Genomic DNA, 23,726 nt, shown 5'->3' with positions numbered 1-23,726 from the left:
ACACGAGCCGATTATTTATAGACTTCACACAGCCCACGGGCCAACACGGTCTTCATACAAGAGCAGTATGATAACCAAATCACGCCACACTAACACGAGGATCTATCACTGAATCATGGCTGCGACAGTATTATTCAGATTCGGTGTCATTCTCACTCCGGACTCTTCGGACCTGGAGGTGTTCGTCTCGGGTTCGCGTTCGGAAATGGGCCGCTGGGACCCGGGGAGAGCGGTCCAGATGAGACCCTCACAGAAGCTCCCGTCCCCGCACGAACCGTGTCTGTGGCTCGGCGACGTGCAGCTGGCGGAGCCGGTCAAAGACACACTGTGGTTCAAGTTCGTCAAAAGAGTCAGAGGCACTTACATCTGGGAAGGTACCCATCAGCACTGTGCAACACATCTGACTGTGCATCAGCTTTAATACACGAGGGGTGGGGGGTTTGCATTGGAAACGACACACATGTAATGTAATTCCCATCGCAGTTAACAGTTTCAGGTGGAGAAAGAAAAATACCTCCGCCATGTTTGGTTCTTATAGTGTAATGTACCCTTATCGCCACGTGATGGCGGTAAAGTGACACCTGTCATTTTACTAAAAGCTCACTGGCTCATGGATTTCAGTGCACCTGTATACTGAATTAGGAATGTGTTTTATCAGTGGTAGAAGAGGTACTGAGAGTTTTTGGCAAGAGCAGCAAGTCTTGCATTCAAAATAATACCTATCTTTAAAATGTAGGTAAAATATCAGCAGTAAAAAGAGTAAATACTTATAATTAATGCTGCATTAACCTGTAATGTTCTAGCTGGTTGAGGTGGAGCTTATTTTAACTGCTTTATATACTGTTGTCTGGTTTGTAATGCATCATATTTAATATAGATTATATTATTTGTATTTAATAAAAAAAATCTGCAATGTTCCTACACTTGTCAGATCAATGTAGTGGAAGAAAAAGTACAATATTTCACCCTGAAGTTTTGTGTAGTTTAAGTAGCAGAAAGTGGAAAAATGTATATCAGTTGTCTTTATTTCTGTATTTGATGCTTGAGTTTTCCTCTCTCAAAGAAACATATATAGGCAACATCTGTCTGTATTTGTTAAGGAAAGTAACATCCTTCTGTCCCACCACGTCCTATAATGGGTATTTGATCACTAACCTGCAGAAACGTTGCCCTCTTTGTCACCAGGCAGCGGTCCGAGCCACGACAGATGCTGTTCGTATGATGACAGGAACAGGGTGGACGGAGTGTACTGCCACCCGATTGGTCACTGGATAGAGGAAACGGGACACACAGATGAGATGAAACACACCACTAACTTTTACTTCAATGTGGCCGGTCAGAAGGCCATACATTTCTCCAGGTAACACAGTGCAATAAAAAGCTGTCTGCATGATGTTGTAAATTTCATGAAGCAAGTAAAACATGTCAGTTTCAGCTAAAAGGCAGTCTGAATTCAGAGGTGGGCAGTGTGGGTGGCATTATATGGAAGGTCTTGAAATCTGGATGTGAACTCTGCTGAGGTGTGCTTTAGCAAAATGCCACCACCCAGTTAAAAAGTTAAAAAATAGGATTTAGTCTGTGTTGGTCAACTATGTTTTAAACCAGAAATTCTTCAACCTCTCACATAAGAAAGGTGACTAGTTATAGTTCAAACTTGATATCAAGCGCATTTATGAACAATGAAGTGCCATTAGGTGACTGTTCCCTGCCAAGAAGAACTCCCAACTTGTCATTTTCACTCTCTGGCTTTTGTACTGCAGCAACAAACAAGATACAACTTGTTAATTAGTGAGATTTAGAGGTGCTGGTAGGTGGATTTTGTCACCCTTGGACGGAGTCAGGCTCTTTGTCTTCAAGCTAAGCTTACTGCTTACTTACTAGCCTCACGATTACTGTACAGACATAGGAATTGTGTAGATTTTCTCAGCACTCTGCAAGTAGGCAAATAAAGCAGATTTTCCACAATGCGGAAACATTCCTTTTGAGGGTTTTCTGCTGAAGTGTGATAGTTTCTTGAATGACACTGAGGATCTCATCAGCGCCTCTTTTCTTATCTTCCTTACAGTTTTCAAACACAGCCAATCTTCCTTAGAAAGGCGTGTGTGTTAATCTTATATTCTCAATGCAAGTTTCAATTCTGCTTCATCCTGATTTAAAAAAAAAAAAGTCTTCATCAGTATTCATTGCCCTGCAAAGAGAGGCAGGGCAGCTGTGTCACATTGTCTTGTCTTGATGAAACCCTCCTCTTTTACAGGGCAGACAAAGCCTCAGTCACCCTCTCATGTCTGCTCACTCTTTTCTTTTTTAACCTTGCTCTCTTCCGTTTCCTTCCAGTTATTAATGCTGTCTGTCTTGAAAATGACTCCCCTTTCAAAAAGTACACCACTAGCAGTTGTATTATCACCTCCTCAACCTTGTTGGTGATCACAGTGGAAAGGAGAGGGCATCAGTCCGAATTCACTTTTATTTTGAAGGCAACTTATATGGTGAGTGATGGGTAGTTACTGTGTCAATGGAGGCACTCTGCATTGTGCTCCTTTGTTTGTTTTAGTTTTATAATATATTCACAAGTCTATTAGGAAGACGCTGATTTATTTGTGTTTGCTCATCACATTTCAATGACAGGATGGGCTAAATTTAGTCATTTACAGCTCCCAGATTGAACAGATGCATTAAAACCAGTCACTCTACGCTCCAGTCAAAAGAGAGCTAAACTTTTATCACTTTTACAATTTACAGAGGGATCTTAAAAGATACAGGTTGTTTCATTATTTATCATAAATTAATGCAAATTAATCTGTCAAAGAAGTTGCTGAAAGTCACTAGTTTGCATGTACTCTGTTGCACTACATCTGCCTGTCACTGATACACGTTTTCTGTAGGTTTTTTTTTCAAATCCAGTGCCATTTCAGCCCCCTCTTAGAGCACCCAAAAGTGTGTGTGCTTTGCCCTTTTCCCTTTTTAAATGCTCGGAGAAATGTACACTCGGTAAAGCCACGACTCTTTTCTCTTCCTTGGGTGCATGTTTAGGATTCTTGTCCTGCTAAAAGTGAATCTTTTGCTAGACATTTTAGCCAGCGTTGTGGCTCTAGGGATGGGATCTAGGGTCAGTCCACCACTTTGGTCTAGACTGAAATATTTCAACAACTATTACATGGATAGCCTTCAAATTCTGTACAAGCAAAAGTCCCAGAGGACAAATCCAACTGACTTTGGTGATCTCTTGACTTTTCCTCCAATCTATCTAGTTAACTATTACATTTACTAGTTTACTATTAGTACAGATATCCAAGGTGCCCAGAGGATAAATATATCCACTTTGTGAAAAAACCACCACCATGTTTGACTGTTTTATGTATTGTTACACTACCCTGACTCACAACACTCACCTGTGACGTAATCTTTAGGATTAATAGACCTTTAGAGCTTTAGAGGACTATATGTCATATTCTTGATATCTGGGGTTAACTGCACCAAAAGGAGGATGCATGTTTACATTGATGAGCAAACAGTCACACACACAACATTCAGCATACACTCTAACTAACCTACCCAAGTGTGCCCTCCTTCTGTTAGGCACATACACAGTGCCATACCAAGCACAGCCAAAATTTGCCCAGGAACCCTAAGGCAGTGAGCGCATAACTTGCATAAGAATGAGCGAGTTTGGCTGGTGCCATCAGGTTTTAATTTGTGCCCAAAGACCTTACAAGGCTTATGTCAAGGACCTGTGTTCAGTAGGAAGCACTGTGCCCTTGTATCTCGCCTATTAATAGCTTTTTAAATTAGTCTCTCAGACCTTGCATCCGTGTAGCCCCAAGTATCATACACACTCACCTCTGCAGTAACTCATTATATGATTCAAAGGGACTTTAACTCACTGTCTACCAGGTGCCTTGTCTCTCATGCTCATATTCCGAGGAGGAAGCCTGAGGGCTATAAAGCCCTTTTTTGTAATGAGTTTTTATTACTGTTGAACTGAACAAGTGTGGTATTTTAACATGATGAAATGTTTGTTTTTCAGTTACGAGTTAATTTATAAAATCAACTTTGAAAAACTAAACACAAGAAACAAAAAAAGGCATCCTTTTCAAACATATAATCCTTCATTATTACAGTATGTGACAGTTTACAAAAAGAATAGAAAAATGTAAAATAATAAAATCATCGAAACTGCTTGTCATACAGGAAAATTAGAAAATTGTTTTTACACAGCTTGCACAAATTTATTTTTTCATTTTCATAGTCAACTTGTTAAATATTGATTATCTGAGAGTAAGAAAAAACTGGTGTTTAATCTTCAGTGGCAAAAAAGGTCACTGACAACAAAGTTGTTTTGCAGGGAAAAAACAGAGGTCATCTGATAACAGTCGAGACTTTCACTAGGACATCACAGATCAACAATGTCCTTTCTTTTACGTGTGTCCCCTCTTCTGGTTGTTGACTTCATGCATGCTAATGAGCACTAAATGGAGTCTGCCTCAGGCCATTATAGTGGTCAGGAAGAAAAAGAGCATCTATAGGTCAATAAAACATCATTGCTATGAGGGAGAGGGGGAGGAAGGGAGGAGAAAGAAACAGAGAGAGGGTGGAAATCTTTTCCCAAATCTCTCTGTAAGACAGTTTTCAGAAAACAACTTTCATTATAGATTCATCATTTCTTCACGAGTAACTTGAAATGCTGTGCTCCTACCTATTACTACCCCTGTCTAGCAGTCTCTGTCTCTCTACCAATGTCTTTTGGTCTTTCTTTATGCACTTTAAAATATATTATCCTACAATACCAATGTAAACCATCATCACATTTCTTTATTCTGTATCTGCACTTTGCATCCTTTCTATCTTAATGTAAACTTAACTCATGAAACCCTGACAATATTCACCTGTACAATATCTTGCACATTTCTTAGTTAGTCAGTCATTGCCTGAACCTCACAAATTTGGCATGTGCTACATATAATAAAAACTTGAACACACAAATAAATGATTAATGCATTCTGGTTTATTGCCCCCAGGGTGCTGCCTCGTGTTTGGCTGGGCAGCTGCCCTCGGCAATTGGAACATGTGACTGTAAAGATGAAGTATGAACTGGGAATTACTGCAGTAATGAACTTCCAGACGGAGTGGGATGTGGTGAACAACTCCCATGGCTGCAGGCGCAACGCTGGGGAAGCCATGACCCCGGAGACTGTGATGCATTTGTACAAGGACTGTGGCCTGGTGTATGTGTGGATACCCACACCTGACATGAGCACTGAGGGTAAGGAGGATTTTTGGACATAAAAGAATAATTAAGTTCATAATAATAGTATTTAGTTAAGTCAGAGTGAGAGGACGGACACTGCTTTGAGCTATCAGGGACTCAACATCACACTTTGGCAGTACACCGCACTGTGATTTTTCACCTTTTCACCATAAAGGTAATTGAAGGTTCCATTTAAATATTTCAAAGATCAGAAAATCAGCCAAGATGAATGCTTTTAGTAACAGTTCATAGAATTAAATGAATGTAAGAAATAAGCAAATCAGAAGGATCTGTGATTGAAGCCAGTCATTACCATAAATCATCATAAATCAAGTATTTTTTAACCAGAATGTGAAGAATTAATCATATAGTACAATATCTTATGTGTTGTGTCAGTCATAAACAAAGTGCTGTTTATACTTCCACTGTGAAATAAAGAAAAGAAGTGCAATCCCAAAATAGTGTTGGGTAATTTAACACTCTAAGCAAGTCCCAGTATGTAAAAGGATAAGTCTGGTCATATTCTATATTTCTTCTTGTGAACCAATCCCATGAAAATACCAAAACCATATTATTCTCCAGTCCCATAGAACTAGAACAACCAAAAATGATTAAAAACACATTAGTGAGTCACACCACCACATGAGATGGCATATTTCTTCATCCTGAGTCAATCCCACATACACCCTTCGGGTTCCATAAATAGGCTGGAATGTGTGTTTAGAACAACACATTGTTGATTTTGGTGTTTTCGTGGGATTTATTGAGAGAAAAATACTGAATATTGCTAACTTCTCCTTTAAGTGTACTGTATGTTATTGTTTTTCTTCTGCAGGCCGGATCAGGATGCTTCCCCAGGCTGTATTCTTGCTTCATGGTCTCCTGGAGAACGGTCACACTGTCTATGTTCACTGTAATGCTGGAGTAGGCAGGTCGACGGCAGCTGTGTGTGGCCTGCTCATGTATGTCCTCGGCTGGAGCCTGAGGAAGGTGCAGTACTTTGTTGCAGCCAGGAGGCCAGCAGTGTACATAGATGAGGAGGCTTTAGTCCAGGCTCAGGCAGACTTCATCCAGAAGTTCGGACAACTGCAGTCATCCATCTCTTACCCAGAGACGTAAGAGTCAAGTGTCCTTAAAGCGAAGTCTTCAAATCTGAATTAGAATTAACATTGTGCAAGCTTCACTAAACTAAAACTATTCCTGTCGTGTGGAAAAAAACATATTATACAGTCGGCATGAAGGATACCAGAAGGTGAAATAACCTATAGTGAGGAAATTAACTTCTTTCCACTTAAATCTAATGCACGTAATGACCCACTTCAGCTGAGTGGCTTTTGAAATCTGGTTGATCCCCAAGTATCTGGAGCAGGTTCTGCTGGCTGCCAGCATAGATGTTGCAAGCAGTTAATCTTACTGCAACGTGTTAGCTTTTAACTTCAAGAATTACTCTCTTCCATTTAGCAAATACAGTTACAAATTGTGCACGGAGTCAGCTGAGGATGCTAAGAGTAGTTTTCAGTAAATGTCTGCAGGGCTGTTTGGAAAGACGCTTTTTTTAAAGCCTTTTTTGTAATGATCAATGAATGCTGTTGACATTTCAAGGAGGCAAATTTTAGTTGATGTATTGCACAGCAATTAATAAGAGGAACACGCAGAAAAACTAACATACTAAAACGTGAAATCAGATATTTTATAAAGGGTGAGATTTCTCACTTCAAGATGAGAGGGAAGCAGGTCATTAACAATGTTTGCAACATGCTTTGCTCTTCGGTAAAGGGTTATTCCACAGTTGTTATTGTATGATTGTGTATCAATTTAGAGAATCCCTTTTTTAATTTAAGGTTTAATTTAAGGTTTCTGATTCTTTTTTTGGAGAGAGGTTTTAATGCTGCACTCCTTTCCAAAGGAACATATCAATTCTTAAAACCAAAATAATGACATAGAGGGATTCAGCTCCGAGACATTGAAGACTATAGCTCCGCCCAGTCTTTCTCTGCTTGATAGCATTTCATCTTTATTTATTTATCTGACAGATGCTATTCCAATCCATAACAAAAACAACATCCCTGCCAGCCCATTTTAATGCATACATAATAAGACATTATTGGAATACTGTTTGTTGTCAATTTTGAGTTTCTGCCTAGACTTCTATTGAGAATATATTGCTATTTTAAGATACAGTGTTTTTATTACCTGTCCCTGATTTCAAAAAGTTACTGGGTTAGAGAGGAAGAAAGATTTTTCTCCTCAAGCACCAGTTGTATACCTTCTCATTACTTTTCACTGAGTCCCTGCAGAAAACAGCACCTTATGAGGGTGTCAGCAGGGATGGGTGGGTGGATTGAAACCGTGTGCTAGCAGAATCATCGTGGATTTCCAAACGTTCTAAAAATACACACAAAAACTGAACATGAAATGAGTGAAAAGCTTTTTTTCTTTCTTTTTTTGAAGAAGCAGAGTGTGTACTGGTTTGAGGAGAATTATGTCTGTGTATACAGTGCTGTATGTGCATGGGCTCTGGGGTTTGTCACTTAATGGATGGCAATATAATTGGTAAACATGTTGCATTTATTCCACTGAGTTATTGTCACTGATTGATGTTATAGTGTTTGTAGTCCGCATGGTTTTCAGGATCTGCCAGTCACCTACACCAGTTCCCCCAGATTGTCACATTCAAATTAGAGTAAGAATTACAGAGCTCTTGCAACTGTTAAAGAGATGACTTTTTATGGTGTAGAAGATTTATTCCACAAGGAATCCACAAATAATATGTATTTCCATTTAATGTGCAGAGAGGAAAAACAGTCTACCTGTGTTGTACCTGTTGTTTTAGCTTGCAATGTCCCTGCAAACCATCGGCTTGTATTTATTTCCTCTGCTCGTTCTTTTACAGACACATTCATTCTGCTGATTTAAAGCGTCACAGACCCATTTCTTGAATTTGCTTCTGCAGCACACCGTCTCTTTTATCCATAAATGGATCCATCAATTGAGACAGATCTTTTTTTTCTCCTGTAAAATGAAAAAAACTGAAAACAATAATTAATTGAAATAAACACTTAAAGGTCCAGTGTGTAGGATTTTCTATCTGCTGTGTAGTTTCAGATCACAGCTCCTTCGCTTCACCCTCCCCTTCTAAATGCGAAGGAGAAACTATGGTGGCCTAGAGCCAGTGTTTGGTTTGTCCCTTCTGGGCTACAGTAGAGATACGGTGGTTCAACATGGTGGACTGGCGAACCACGGTGTCTGTAGATAAAAACTGCTCATTCTAAGGTGACAACAATTCCTATATATTCAGATAATAATATACAAATGAAAATGTAGTTATGCATATTTTATTCCATTTCTGCCAATAGAGCTATGATACACAATGTCACATAATGGACCTTTAAGAGGACCAACCTTTTATGGTGTAAATCACACCATCTAAGCAGAAAGGCTTGATGGTAATAATGCCTTTGTATGATAGGTGGACAGAAAAAAATCAATCATTCTCACAGTATCTGAATATTCATCAATGCCCAAAGGTGAGGATTAACAAAGAAATGCTTTGTATAGTCCTCAGTATGCATGTCCGGTAAGTACCCAAATAAACAACATAAGATGGTAAATTATGTGCAGATAACAATGAAATTACTACAGCAATGTTAAAGATTTACATCACCTTTTATTTATTTTTAGGGTATAAAACATTAGGAACTTGCAAGATAGACTAAGATTAAAGATATAATAACTTAATGATTTCATGACTTCGGCCATTAAAACTGCTTCAGTTATGGGAACAGGAACACATCGTATTTCATAGATTTTAACAGGCAATACTGATTTTCCACACATGCTATGCTGTTTCAAATTCTGTGCACCAGTGTCAGTTACAGGTAGTGAATTCAAATCAGTACAAGTTCATGACAGTGCCAGAGCCTGATATCAGTACAGAGACGCCAACCAAGATGAAAACAAAATACCAGAGCTATTCCTGGGATTTACTGCCAAACTTGCTCAATAACAGATACAGAATGTCTGAAATGGCAAATCTCGCTAGCTGTGAAGATTGTATCCCTTCATTGTTAGCAGTGGGGATCATTTCTGTCGGTGTATCAAAGAGGGCAAGTACCCCAGACAGCCCCATGCATTCCTGAACGCCTCAGGATCAGCATTTGTAACTGCAGCTGTGACACGCAGGTGCAGAATGTTATAAAAGATCCACCTGAGCTGACTCATGCCACTGCTGAAAAATAAAATCACAAGGGAAAAGAGACGGCCCATATCATAAGAATATGTACTCTCCATCGTCTGTGTTATATTTGAGTACTGTATGTGATAACTATACTTATATACATTCAAGTCGTAGCCTGCTAAAAGATAATGCTGGTGTTGCTTGCGTATCATTGTGACGATAAAGATGAATGTGTGCAGTGCAGAAACATTTTATTCTGGTCAAATATCCACCATGATATCTGCATATTCATGTAGTATAGTTACACTGAGACAGTAAAATCATTCTAACCTGACTGAACCATCTGGGAAGTCATCATTGAAAAGGGCAGACACTTTAAAAAAATACTGGTGATGGGATGTACCATTTGTCAATCACCGTCTATCATGGACAAACTTCAATCAATTAGATCAACAAACCATATAATGTAGTCAACCTCTTACTGAAGCCAGAAGAAGAACAAAAACATATTTTCTATCAAGTAAAGCCTTCAGTGCCATTCTTTGCTCCTTTCAATGAAGAAATACTCTCTACGCTAACCTCTTTAGTTTTGGTATCTATTCCCTGTAGCTAAATTCCCTGTTGATGACAACTGTAAGGGGGGTGAATTTTAATTTATAACTTACCCGTTTCAATTCAGGCTTAATGTTATATATAATTAAGGGCATGGCCGCTCTGAGTAACTAGTGGGTGCCATCACATGTGTCCACGTATTTGCTAATTTTTGGATTAGCCAGGAGGCAATGGAGTCAGGACTGCCAAGATGGCGACGGCCAGGGCTGACCACACTTTGAGCTTTACAACAGCTCAGAGACCACATCCATTTTTGATTATAAAGTAGTTCCCCATAGGACGCTATTCGGTACAGTTGGTTTTGACACGAGTGCATAGCTCGAAGCCTGACAAGATGGATTCTTGCTTGATCTTGTGATTTCACGATCTTGCGAGTCAGGCTGCCCCGCAAGGTGAACAGCGTTGACCACATACCTATTAAAGAGAATAGAGCAAGCGGACTGGTGCACCATAGATTGCAATACATTCTTCACAGGACATTTGCTTATGAACTATAAATTACTCAAAACCATCTCAACATTAGAAAGCTGCTCCTGAACAGACACTTAAAGTGCAAGTAGGAAAACACAAGTCAAACTGTGTATATCACTCTACATTTAAAGTAGGGATGGGAATCTCTAGACACCTCATAATTGTTTTATAATCCCACCTATGGTGCTGGAATTATTGATGCATCTTGATGCATAAAAGTTTTTGATACATGATTAATTTCTCACTGTGTGACTCCTTGTTACCCTTAAAAGCAAAAGTGGGGGGAAGTCCAAATTTCCTTTTATCGAGTTTTCTGCATCAATACATAATCATTCAAGCGAGAATGCATCTACAAATTGCATCTAAAAATTGATTTTTAATATTTCGTATTTTATGGCTATATCTCACCCGCTTCATTTCATCCGATAGTTCAGTAACAAAGCTGCTTTCAGTAACAAGCCAGACTCTCAGTCCACATCTTGCAAAGGCTCATTAACGTCCCTCTGCTTTATTTTGCATATCTGTAAGATGGATGAGCACAGCTATTTAAAGTCAGCAAGGCACACTCACAAGAAGACATTATTTGTTTACTTTCTGTATTAGATATATTATTATCTAAACACAGCCAGTCAGTCTATTCCAGAGAGTAAATTGTGTTTTTGTCCTATAAGCTTTTGGTCCTCTAAGATGCATGATATTTTAAACATGAACTCTGCACTTTGAATCGTTTACTATTCATCTTCCATGCAGTTCTATTAACTTGACCAGTCCTCACTGGGCATTCATTCATCATAGAGAGGAGTAAAGCCTTCTCACCTGCACATACAATCCCACAAGTCACACATTCAAAGAGCCACAAATGATTTATATTCATCACGCAAGTCTGGGCACCCCTGGTCAATTTACTTAATAGATTCTAGCCATACCATTTGCATGGTCTAGGCTCACTGTGTGCTTAAGAAAAATCCAGCAATGAAGACATTGCTTGTGACTTTGCTCCCGGGCAGAACTCCAGCCACCCTGGCAGGTTCTGACTGTGAAAGGAAAAGTGAAGAAATGCGGTTTGACCAAATAGCTCCAGATTTACAGGCTTATTCCACCATGTGTGTTTCAGTAGCTTGCACCAGCAGCCAGAGGACATGAGGGAGGTTTATCTATGCAGTTAAAAAACATCTGACAGTGAGGCATTCTGTGCAATAAGAACAGATATGAGTAATGCCAGACAGTTAGAAATACAGTAAAAAATGATGATGGCATGGCTGTGGAAACCTATGAGACGTGAGAACCGAGTGCGTAGCCACAAACACAAGGGACAAAGGAGAATGACAGAAAGGAAATATAGAGTGGTGTGGTGCTACTTTTCACCTGAAAGTGTCACACAGCAGTAACAGGAGTAACCTCTTCAGATACTTGACAAATTGTTGACCAAAATCAAGAAGACCCAAATCTCCAGCATCACCCGCTGTCCAACATAAAACGTTGCAGGAGAGTTTTCAGAGAGCCAAAGCATATCCAGGTCGTCCTCTCTATCTTTCTCCCCCTTTCCTGTCTCTCTACAGCTGTCACTATCAATTAAAGGCAATAAAAAATATAAGATATTAAAAAATAAAATAAATAAATCTGAGATTGCAAGATGTACACTGCCTCTGTGTGTTCTTCCAGACACACTAGAGACAAGACTTGAGAGACATGAATAGAGTGCTGCAGGACTGAGTCCTAAAACCTAGAAATTAGTTAGCACTTCCACTTCCACTTGTTCTATGGCATACAATATGCCAGTAAGTACCCCCACATGAATTCTGAAGGTTTTACGTGTCTTAAAAAAGGTGGTTGCTAACAACTGGCTGAAAGTGACTACAGAAGTTTTTGCTGACATTAAATGTCACGCTCTTGAAACTATTCTAACTCAAACTTTCCAACTTGCAGATTTTAATTAAAGATTTAAAAGGTCCAGTGTGTAACATTTAGGGAGATCTATTGCCAGAAATAGAATATAATATTCATAGGTATTTGTTTGTATAATCACATGGAAATGTTGTTGGCTGTTTTTATCTACATAGTCCGTTATGTTGAACCACCATGTTTCTACAGTAGCCTAGAAAAGACAAACCAAACACTGGCTCTAGATAGAACCTTTTGCATTTTTTGCCACTGTAGTTTCTCCTACACGCTTGGAAGATGCCACTAAATCCTACACACTGATCTTTTAAGTACAAATTGGAAGTTTCATGGTTGTGACCTTAAAGTGATCCCACCATGGTGTAGTTTGTTTATAGCATTACCATTATGCTAAAATTTTAATACACTAGGCTTAAACAACTAACAACAACAACTACAACATTGTTGGTTTTGGTCTTTTCATGAGATTTTTAAGATAAGAAAAATACAGAATATCTGCAGCCTTCTTCTTTAAGTGTACTGTGTGTTATTGTCTTTTTCTGCAGGTCAGATCAGGTTGCTTTTTGGGCTGTATTCTTGCTTCATGGTCTCTTGGAGAGCAGTCTATGTTCACTGTAACGCTAGGCAGGTCAACAGCAGCTGTTTGTGGCCTGCTCATGTATGTCCTGGAGCCTGAGGAAGGTGCAGTACTTTGTTTCAGCCAGGAGGCCGGGAGTGCACATAGATGAGGAGACTTTAGTCCAGGCTCAGTTCAGTTCAGCAGAATACTTTTGCAGAGGCCAGACAGTGTCAAGCAACTTAATTTTATAAATGTGATCCAAGCTGAGGTGACAGCAAACTTCAAACAGTCTGGTGGAAATGTTATAAGTTAAGAGAAAAGTCCTCTTAAGCACTAACAGACCTCAATCAGGTTTCTTGCAGTTTTCAGTCATATATTTGCAAGCATTCTGTTAGCTGGGTAGTTTCACTTATATTGATATGTAAGGATTTGAAAGCAGTAAGTCAAAGTACAGACACGATGAGAGGGTGCCGTCAAAATATAGTATTCACTAGTTTGGGGGATTATTTAAGCAGCCAAAATCTACTAAACTGGTCCATTGGCCAAGTGAACTTTAATGCATTATTTGCAGCCTGAGTCATTCTCAGGCAGTGCCCTACTGATATTCAATAATATTCAGCCTTTGTCCCTGGGACACCATAACAATAACTGGGCTGATATATGCAGACTTGATATTTCTCATGCAGACTGTGTGAATACAATCAGAATATTGTTTACTGCTATAACACAAATACTATGCACTAGCACTACTTGCTAAACCCTTGTTGGGCTTTTGCGTTTACCTGGGGAGGAATTTATTTCCTTTTTTTACAGATATATTATACCACAAACTTCTTTAAATAACTGCAATATGTGGAATTTGTCACACATTACCTATTCATATTCATCTAAACTTTTGCTCATTAGTAATCTAGCGAGTGTAGGCATATAACAGGTGTCATGCTACAAAGCAAACAGCAACATGAAAGAAAGGGAAATGACTGGCAGGTTCGTTTTTATTTGAATTAATATATTCATTCTATTGTATATCTATATCCTGTCAGACTGTGAACAGTGGACCCAAATATTATAATAATAATAATCAACTTGACAGTTTATTTCCTTAATGGTTTAGTTTTCAATCAGCTGAGGTTGTCTGCCTCTTCCAGATTTCTCATAATACCAGTATTTGATCTAAAAAATATTCTCTGTGGATGAAAGGGTTTGTTTAGCTGGATTTTAAAAAGCTTGGGCTGATAAATGTAGCCAAAAGTCTGTGAATCCTGTGCTCGAGTTGTGACAAGACTAATCTTGATTGCTTACGCTCTCATTACATGCATGTCTGAAGTTATTTAAAGTAATAGCACCAGACTGTTGTTCACTGTTGCTGAACTGCAAAGAGATCTTTTAATTTCACCACACCACTCCATGCAATATAGATGATTGTTGGTGGTTGTAATGATTGCCTCCATTTATGATACTCGAGCACTGCACTCAATTTAAGCACATTACTGTTCATCACAGAGAAAGGAAGAGTGGTGGGTGAGGGAAAACAAGAAATGGATGAAGTAAGTCATTTGCTTTGACAAGCCCCCACCACAGCCAGTCACTGTGCCATTGTACAGACTGGCCTCCTGTAAAACCCATTTTTGCTGTCAATACCACTGTTGTTCTCTCCATCTTCCACGTTGCCACTGACATTGATCGGTGTCAGCAGGAAAGATTCTGATATGAACAAGGGAGGGGGATACAAAGCTCTTGTGCCATAGCGTATAACACGTGTTTGTGTGTCACAGGGGAAAAAAAAGAGAGTGTAAGGGTTGTGTGTTGTGCACAATCCCTGATCAAAATACTGATGTCTTTATGTATACTCTGTTACATGTTACTACAGTGTATTAAATTCTGCAGGTCTGTATGGATAGGATGTCATTTATCATGCTCTGCACAGACTGACAACACTTCACATGTAGATGCTAGGTTCAATGACCTTGGACTTGGCTAATAGAGATATATCCCAAATCAATAAATTCCATCTGTTACCTGGGGCTCTGCTCTGGGTCTGTGCACACAGTCCCTCTCTGTATCTCACTCTCCTACTACAGCTCATTTATCAAGTAAGAAATTAAGCCAAGATCTTGTGTCACATAGAACATTTGAAGAGCTGCAGTATTAATTATTTTTGATTAGTTAAGCTGTGATACTGATTGTTAGCTGGAAACTATAGTCACTAATAAACTGATTTTACTCTATTTGATTAAATCTATATTTGTTAAATTATTACCTCTCCACAAAAAGCTATAAAGGAATTACCTGAGTTTACTGAATTCTGTTTAAAATGTTAATTTAACAAGGACAAATGGGACAGTATTAAAGGACCATAACAGCGGTTCTGTATGTTATGGCTCATTAACTACAAACTTCTGCTTAATGTCCATGACAGAAAACTTTTTAATGGCTTTATACTGTTGTTAAAGTTATGTTATTGTTGTGGACAAGAACCATTTTTAAAACTACTTTTCAAGTACACTAAAGCACACTCCAATGAACTCCAAAAATAAGCCATGTGGCAGCTCCTCAAATTGAGTGTGTTCAAGTTTTGATTTGTTTAACCAATACCATACCTGCGTTGTTTTTCTGTGTTCTAATCAAACTAAAAGGCTTTTGATTAGAATATTAATCAAAATTGGGACCCCTGAAAATATTTTTGCCTAAATGATTTACGATGCAAGCTTTTTGTGTGCGAGGAAGGAAGATGCAGAGCTTCTTTGTTTGCTGCGCTGCAGATTTACAGCATAATAAATCTGAGCCTCAGATTGCCCAAAATAGTATCATTAAACCGTTGTTGGTGGTCACATTCACGGCAGTCATTCAGTCTGGTTCTGAAGGTGGATAGGTATGTTTGACAGTTTGACAAAACAATCACTCAGTTGTCTACGCTCTCCAAATCATGTCTAATGCTTTTTTCTTTCAGTTCATTTTTGTAAATCCTCTCCTGATCCACTAATCCATCATATTGTTATGCAGTAAACAACAGCAGTGACACGTAAAGAAATAAATTAGATCTTTCTATCTGAAATATATGGGTGCTGTTTGTGGGTGTCTGTACAAACTGTTAGTGTTCATATTTGTCATCCTGCTTGAACTAAACAAGACTGGACAGGTATACATTACCTTGTGAAGGGAGCTCGTTTGAAGGCGTTTTTAGCACGTAATTAAGCCAGCTAGCCTTCAGAGAAAGACGACAGAGATTGTGTGGCCATGCATGATAAGTGGGCCTGCCTCCCTAGTTTCTTTCCCCCTGCCTGAATCAGTGATGCCAGATGCCAAAGCTGACAGCTCAGTTAACATGGTAATCATGAGATCAATGAGCGCTAAATGATCCAATGAAAGACGTGTCCATCATTTTAGCATGTCTCTGCAGGGAAAAGGTTTTGATACGTATCAGTGGTTTACTCTGAATTTTTGAACATTAACTTTTGTTTGTTTATAAATGCAGTCCTCTTGTTCATAATGGAATCGCTCCTGTGCATAAATTAAGTTTTATAACTAGGTTCGGGAGCAAAGACCACGCCTCGCAGTCATCTCATCGCGCACAAAACGTACTTGAGCACATCTTATCCGTTCACTCCATCCTCGACTCAGTTTTCACATCCCTCCCCATTCCTTTCTTATTCAAATACAGGAACCACAAGGGCTCTAAAGAAGAGATAAGAAGAGATGGCTCCCCCACTCAGATTCTCCTCCATCCATTCTTCCCTCAACCCTCGACCCTTAACCCAATCCCTCTAACCTCATGCATATATCCCTCAACCCTTTCCTGATCCATTCATCCCTCCTACAGTTTATCATATTGGTTCACATTTATCCATTATGTGCAATAAACCTTTCTAATTCCATACATTCATCGGCGTGGACTTTGTTAACTAAAGATGTATCAACAAATTGATAATATAACAGCAAATACCAAAAAGGTACAAGGACAACAAGATCTAATCCAATTTTATCTTTGGAATACAATCTACTTAATCTCTGTGAACACTTCTTCTGACACCTTATGTGCAACGACACTGTAAACTTCAAAACATAAACCACGTCTCTGAATGTCCTTGTCCAATTATTAATCCCAGAAGGGGCTGCTATTCCACTTACGAAAACAGATCCAAGGTGGCTGCCCTGATCCTATCTGTACCAGTATGCCTGAGATGTCCATGATCACAGAGACCCAGCAGGCCACTGGCGGACGGAGGGAGACCTGAAGTGGGTTGACAAGGGACAGAGCGTGACTCCAACACACTTCATCACCCTCGTCACCCTCACACTATTTGACATGGACTCCCTGCCAGAACAGATAAGATTAACTACAGAGCAGGGAACAACCCAGCACAGATGGACCAGAGTCCAACACACACACACACACACACACTGCCCCTGACCTCTTTTCACCACTGTGGATATTCGTATGTATTCGCATGGAGTAGCTGAAAAAAAGTCTCTGCCTAATTAGTCCTCTCTAATTATTTAAGGAAGGGCTCTCAACTGACCAAACCTCCAAGATAAACATTTACAAGGCAATGTATTACATACAACTGGGGTATTCACAGCGCTGAAAGCTGATCATGTGCATCTTATCATTTACATGGTATTAGCGCTAACCAGATAAAGAGTCACTCAACACAATTGCATAGATTACCCAGTAGCTAATGGACATCTTTGAACTTAATGTGATTTTCTCTCTTTCAACCTAATACCACGCTGGCTGATGGACAATTGGAACAGGGTAATTTCTCTGTCCGTGTTTGGCAACAACGCCACCCAAAATTGCTTTACGGAGCTTTTTCTTTCCCAAATCGAAGTCTTTGTGTTATGCTTGTTTAGCAGAGCCGGGGGTTGAAAAGAGGAAAAGCTCCAGTTCTGTCAATACCATTAAAAGTTCATTCAGTGTGTTTATTGTGTCTTTGGATGATGAATCTGAACATCATTAATAGGACGGTCCTGTGTGTGTAGGGATGAGCAGACATATGGCTGCCAGTACCCCAGGCCGCCAGACTCATAAATCAGCAGTGACAACAGATAATGAATGCAGGCCTATCAGAAAAAGATTGGTTTGCCCATCTCTATATCAACTCTGTGAAGTAATGGTAGAATTTATATTTACAAGAAAATTTGAGTTCAACATGAATTACATGGGCCAGTGTCTAAGTATGATTAAGTGAAGACCAAGACAAAAAATGTATTTAGCTACAGCGGCCCCGAAACAACCATGAATTAAAACTTTGTACAAAATGGTCTCAAAAACATCTTTACTTTTATATAAATGTAGCTAGAGGTTTAGCTTGTATGCCACTCGGTGCATTTTGCTCATTCTTTCTGCTCTTTCTAGCTTGCCTTCATTACTGTTCCTTGTCAGCACATCTGGGCCCCAAAGCCAGACAGATGGAAAGGAGATGAGGCCTGTCTTTAGTCTGGGGACTAAGCCAGGTGTTCCAAACTTACTTCAGGAATATATTGGTATGATCAAGTCCCGAAAGACATTAGTAAGAGCCTTAGGCAGTGCCTTAGAGGCTTCAGTATCTGATTGGTGAGCCTGAATATGATTGCAAAGCCTTGAGGCAATATTCAAAGGCAAATTACTCTTGCAAAGCAGGCTAATATTATACCAAGTTGTCATATACTGTTAAGAAAGCTGACATATTAAGGGAAGAATGTTGGTGAAATTCATATAGTAGTTAACGAGGCACTTGAAGAGTTTACCTTCACTCAAATCACTTGCAGTAAGACCGGTCTGTAATGACTTTGCAAATGAAGCAGTAACAGGAAGTTTATGCTGTTGAATTTCACCTATCTGTCTTTATCTTCAGAGAGAAAGTTTCATTCCATTCAATGTCAATCTTTCAACCTGAGTCTACGAGCTATCTCTTTCTCATTCCTTCTCACATATACACACTCACATGCAGATGCACACACAAGCGCACACAATTTCACTTGAAATCCCTACCTAAATTATCCTGTAACTCTGGGGGCCTGTGAAACTGCCAAGTTGATGGGAGGGCAGAAGGGGATTGTGGGTAATTTCATGTCACATTTCCAGCAGATTGATGTCTCTTTGGACAGATAATAGCCTACAGCCCACAGCGACAAGAAAGGCAAAGTCATAGCGCACCGTCTTCAAATACTCTACTTCCCCCCCACATTTCCCAGAAATGGTTCAGTGTGTTATTTCTGAGAGGTATTTGCAATTTTTCCACATTCATACATTTGCATACGTATATGGAAATTGCTTGTTTCTCTGAATATTGGTCTTACTGGCTCCCTAGTCTCATTATCGCCTTATAATACACTATTAGCAGCATGGATAACAATGCACTCATTCTTGCACTTGTTTCCCCTTATAGGACTGAATGAATTTTACCTCTGTCAACCTCTGGTAACTCTTTGTGACACCCAGATGAGACAGTCCTTCCAGGAGGTTGCGATTGTACAAATTAATGCAAATTTTAACCAATTCAAGCAATTTTGTAAAATCACTGCAACTATCCCACAAATCTGACCAACTGTAGTTAACCATAAGTTTCTCTAGCCGTAGCAGTCCCCGGTACAAAACTCTGAGCCCTACATCACCAAACTCACTCACTCATTTCTAGTTGTGAAGATGCATGTGCGATGCAAGCGTCTCAAATTTACCAACAAAAGTAACTGCTAAAGAACGTGCAAGGCAATTCCCTGATGTGGAGGTAAACTGTTTTTGCACAGCATGCAATGTTGTTGTGGAACACAAACAAATATTATAGATTTATTTTCTAGTTAGTAAAGAATGAAGGTGAGTTTGATTAAATATGCATGGTTGGTGAAAACGTTAGAGTAGTAATCACAGAGGCATGCTTGCCGGATGGTGTGTGTGTATGTGTGTCAATGGTGGAAAAAGTATTTAGATCCTACTACACGCTCTTCCTTAATTCTCACTGGAATAAGTTGCCTTAAATTTTTAATAAGTTATACAAAATTAAACTCAACTATTTTTGCAACTTCTTTCACATACCCAAAAAAATGCCTAAAAACACTGCAACACCAAAGCTTCTATAAGTTTGTGTCTAAAACCTGCACATACCGTAAAACAAAGCCAGCTCATTGGGAAACTACTTACAGGGGCTAATCAAAGCAAGGAATAGTTTCAAAGCAGTTATGGAGATTGACAGCAGTATGTACAGCGGTGTTATGTGAAAGCTGTCCGTAACAACACAGGAAAATTGGGGCTAATTACAAATAATGATCTCTGTAGATTGTCACTCTACCAGCCATCCTGGATAATGATATCGATGTTACTGTGTCATGAAGGAAGCAGCAGATGTGTTATTATTCAGCGCTGGAAAGAAAAAGAAAGCTATATGGGAAAACCAACAACCAATCAACATGTACTGAAAAATACTTTTCTAGTATCCCACTAGTGTGAAATGGAACATGAACTCTTTACAGGTTGATCCTTTGTTTTTGCTGAGCTATATCAATGCTGTTCTACTCCCTGTATTTGCACTGCAAGCTGTCAATCGCTGAAAGAGAACTGCTGTAAATGTCACTTATATGAAACAGGGTTGCATCATCTTTATCCACTTTCTCAACTCTTGTTTTGCCCTTTGGTCTCTGCATAAAACTCCATTATTTTTAGTTTCCACTAACACCCTATACACCCTGCTCCCAATTCCTATTCTCAGTCTCTTTCTCTGGTCTTTTTGCAAATTGCCCAGGTAAAGCAGCATAGTTTGTGATCTAATCTGGGCCCTCTACCGCCTGCCTGACAATGAACCTCATCCTCTACCACACTCACATTCTCTCTCTCCTCCTGTGCCTTTCTCCATCCCTTATTCTTGCACTACTCTCAGGGCGTCTCATCATTCTTTTTTCCTCATCTGCTATCCTTTCACTTTTTTCCCTCACACATCTTATGCTTTCGAGTCAGCCAGTTCTGTTCAGTATCAGCATCAGTCATTTTATTATCCCAGATGGGAAACTTGACTTGCAGTCCGGGGGCACAAGATAAAAAATAACAAAAGTACAGAGCAGAAAAAAAAAGTTCAAAAACACAACGTTTCCTGTATATAAAAACGAACACAGTAATACAACAACAACAATTTGTAAGATGTAAAAATTACATTTGTTGTTACTCTATCCTTAGTAGACATTATACCACTGTATTTCATAGCTGGTAACATCATTTAAAAAGTTATATTTTCTAAGACTCAGTGGGGAACACAAAACCGGTGGGTGCCTCACTGATTGCCAGGGTTGATGACACTGTCTCATTGTTTTTTGTGTCTGCTGTTAATTTAGTTTGGTACAAAATTGGAAAATGTTTGGGTGTGTGCTTTAGTGGGCACAATAAATAAGTGCATCCTTACACACAAGCAGATGCAGTCAAACATGAACTTTTTACACACACACACACACACACACACACAAACACACACTTATTTATCTACTTATTATAGACAACATTCAAGCATTTTACTCTTGGCCATCTAAAGGTGGCCATGGCATTCGCAATCTAATTTCCCCAAGAAAAACAGATATGTTTTGAACTTGCTAACTGGTGTGAAGGAGAAGACAATTATTAAATTAAGCCAAAATTAATGGAGAATAAGGACTGGATTAAATGCCTTCAAAACAATGGCTGCAACCTACATTGCTATCCCCATGCAGGAAAAAAAAGAAGGACAAAGGCAGATGCAGAACTCTACAGTGTGTGTTCTGGGGTCTAAAAATAAACCTTCCAGTGAATTTGTGTGTGAAATGTGGTATCAATATGCAGTGGAGTGAGAAAAACATTATTACACAGCAAATGAAACTGAGTGAACAGCAGATTTATGCAATGGATATATTTTACTTCTCTCAACAAAAGCCTGGCCTATGTTTGAGAAACCCACCATCATTTTGATACTCCTTGACAAGTAAAAACAAATAGACCGTATTTGTTTTAGACATGGTTGTCTTTTCTCAGAAGACTTGTCACACACCAAGGTTTTATGGTATACTGTATTTCAAACTTTCAAGGCATAAAACAAAACCTCCTCCCAAAGCACTTGTGTTTCGAAACTACTCACCGTACGCTTTCATTTGCACACAACAGAATAAAACATCCTCAGCCTGATTTTGATGATGTATCCTGCTCTGAAAAAAGAAGCAGGTGTGTATTCTAGACAACTACCAATGCTGATGAAATCCAACTGGCTACAGAGCATCTATCACTGTGGGGACTCCAGGGCATCATGTTGGGTGGCTCGACTTTAAAATCCCACCATAAACTCCAGCCCACGAGCTGAGCTGTCAGGACTCTTGGCCCGAGCACTCACTCTCACTAACAGCCATTTCCTTGGCCCACTGTGAAGGGTGGCTTTGCTACTTCAGCACTCATGCTGCTCTGTCATGTCCGCCTCTTCACTTGCTTGTCGCCCACTGCCAAATATCCCCCTACACTTCAACAGCTTCTCTTCTACCTTCACGAAGGAGGATCTTTGGCTGAATAGAATGAGAGATAGATGAGGGTGTGCAGAGAGCTGAAGTGTTTATATATGGTCTTTACACCTATGTCATGATGCTATAACTTGTCCTGAGCTACGACCGTGTGTGTGTGCGTGTGTGTCTGTCCTTTAGCTGTTTGTATTTGTGTCCGAGTCCATGCAAGAGCAGTCCCGTTCAATTCCCTGCTGTCAGTTGTAGGAACCAGGAGGCAGCACAAGCGAGATGTATTTGCAGGACAATGTCACAATCCCACCACTGTGAGATGTGGAAGTTTTTATTACTGTGGGCATGTAAACAGCAGCTCAAGAGCAACAAGCTCTTACGTAACAATTCTCAACAGCCCTGTACTTCATTTAATAAACAGTCTGGTGTGGCAGCACTGAAAATATCCTGCAGGCAGCATAGTACATTGAACGAATTTCCCTAAGTAGCTGTACTTCTCGTATTCTCAAAGAACAACAGGGAGCTGTTTTGGAAAATGAGGGTGGTCATTAATCAGAACTGAACATCCTTTTGCGCTTCAAGCTAAATAAAAACCAGATTGAGAATGACGCATTTTGGAATGAATTAAGACGCTATATGAATCTAAATTAATTTACACCAGTCTCTAACCGTTTCTGTAGTAGCAGAGGGATAAGGATTTCATACTTTATATGTATGTATATTATTAGTGATGTGCGGATTGGCTCTGAGTTCACACAAATTGGTATGTACACATTAATCCGCCACCCACCTAAAGGAATTATTTTCTCCGATTTACAGACCTGCATGGACGTTTCACCCCACCTCTACTGGTCCCAGTAGGCAATAATACCTTTTAAATTATGCTGAGCAACGTGGGCTTTCCATGTGATTTCTTTATTCTGTGTTGTATTAATGTATGAGTGTTTTCTTTAACAATTTACTTGAATGATTAGAGAGGCTGCTTTAAGTAATCTTAAACGTTTCCATTCGCGCAGCAATGTCACTGCAGCAAATATTGTGGGACAGTTAAGCAGCAAAACTAAAAACTGTTGTTATTAACTTGACAGGACAGAAGGAAATCCCCAGAGGACACGATTTATCGGGAGGCCAGCTGTTTTACTCAAACACTTTCACTGTACGAACCTATACTTTGTGGGTGTTCTTCTACACAGCTTTGGGATGTGTAGAAGAACACACAACATTAATTAATATTAGATCCTGACCGATCCTGTTGGCACGTCTGGAGATTTAAATAATCAATTCCTCAGTGCAGTTCCTCCCCTATGAGCTCCGTAGAAACATGGCAGTCC

At 39.5% G+C, this 23,726-nt stretch overlaps 1 protein-coding gene across 2 annotated transcripts in view; it reads left to right on the top strand.

The window, feature by feature from the left end:
* The window catches only part of epm2a (EPM2A glucan phosphatase, laforin), a 44,141-nt gene continuing 20,415 nt past the window's right edge, over positions 1-23,726 (top strand). Inside the window, exons 1-5 of one of the 2 annotated variants that reach the window (XM_035678247.1) lie at positions 1-374; positions 1,186-1,360; positions 5,016-5,260; positions 6,081-6,360; positions 16,625-16,778. In XM_035678247.1, the coding sequence (XP_035534140.1) occupies positions 116-374; positions 1,186-1,360; positions 5,016-5,260; positions 6,081-6,360; positions 16,625-16,763 (1,098 nt within the window). In that variant the 5' untranslated portion in view covers positions 1-115 and the 3' untranslated portion in view covers positions 16,764-16,778. Of the gene's footprint in view, positions 375-1,185; positions 1,361-5,015; positions 5,261-6,080; positions 6,361-16,624; positions 16,779-23,726 lie in introns of those variants that run through there. The other variant, XM_035678248.1, reaches the window with a different exon arrangement.

Source organism: Morone saxatilis, unplaced genomic scaffold (assembly GCF_004916995.1).
Source record: "Morone saxatilis isolate NCDOM2014 unplaced genomic scaffold, NCSU_SB_2.0 Contig7, whole genome shotgun sequence".
Classification (NCBI taxonomy): domain Eukaryota; kingdom Metazoa; phylum Chordata; class Actinopteri; family Moronidae; genus Morone; species Morone saxatilis.
This window is presented reverse-complemented; position numbering and strand designations above follow the sequence as displayed.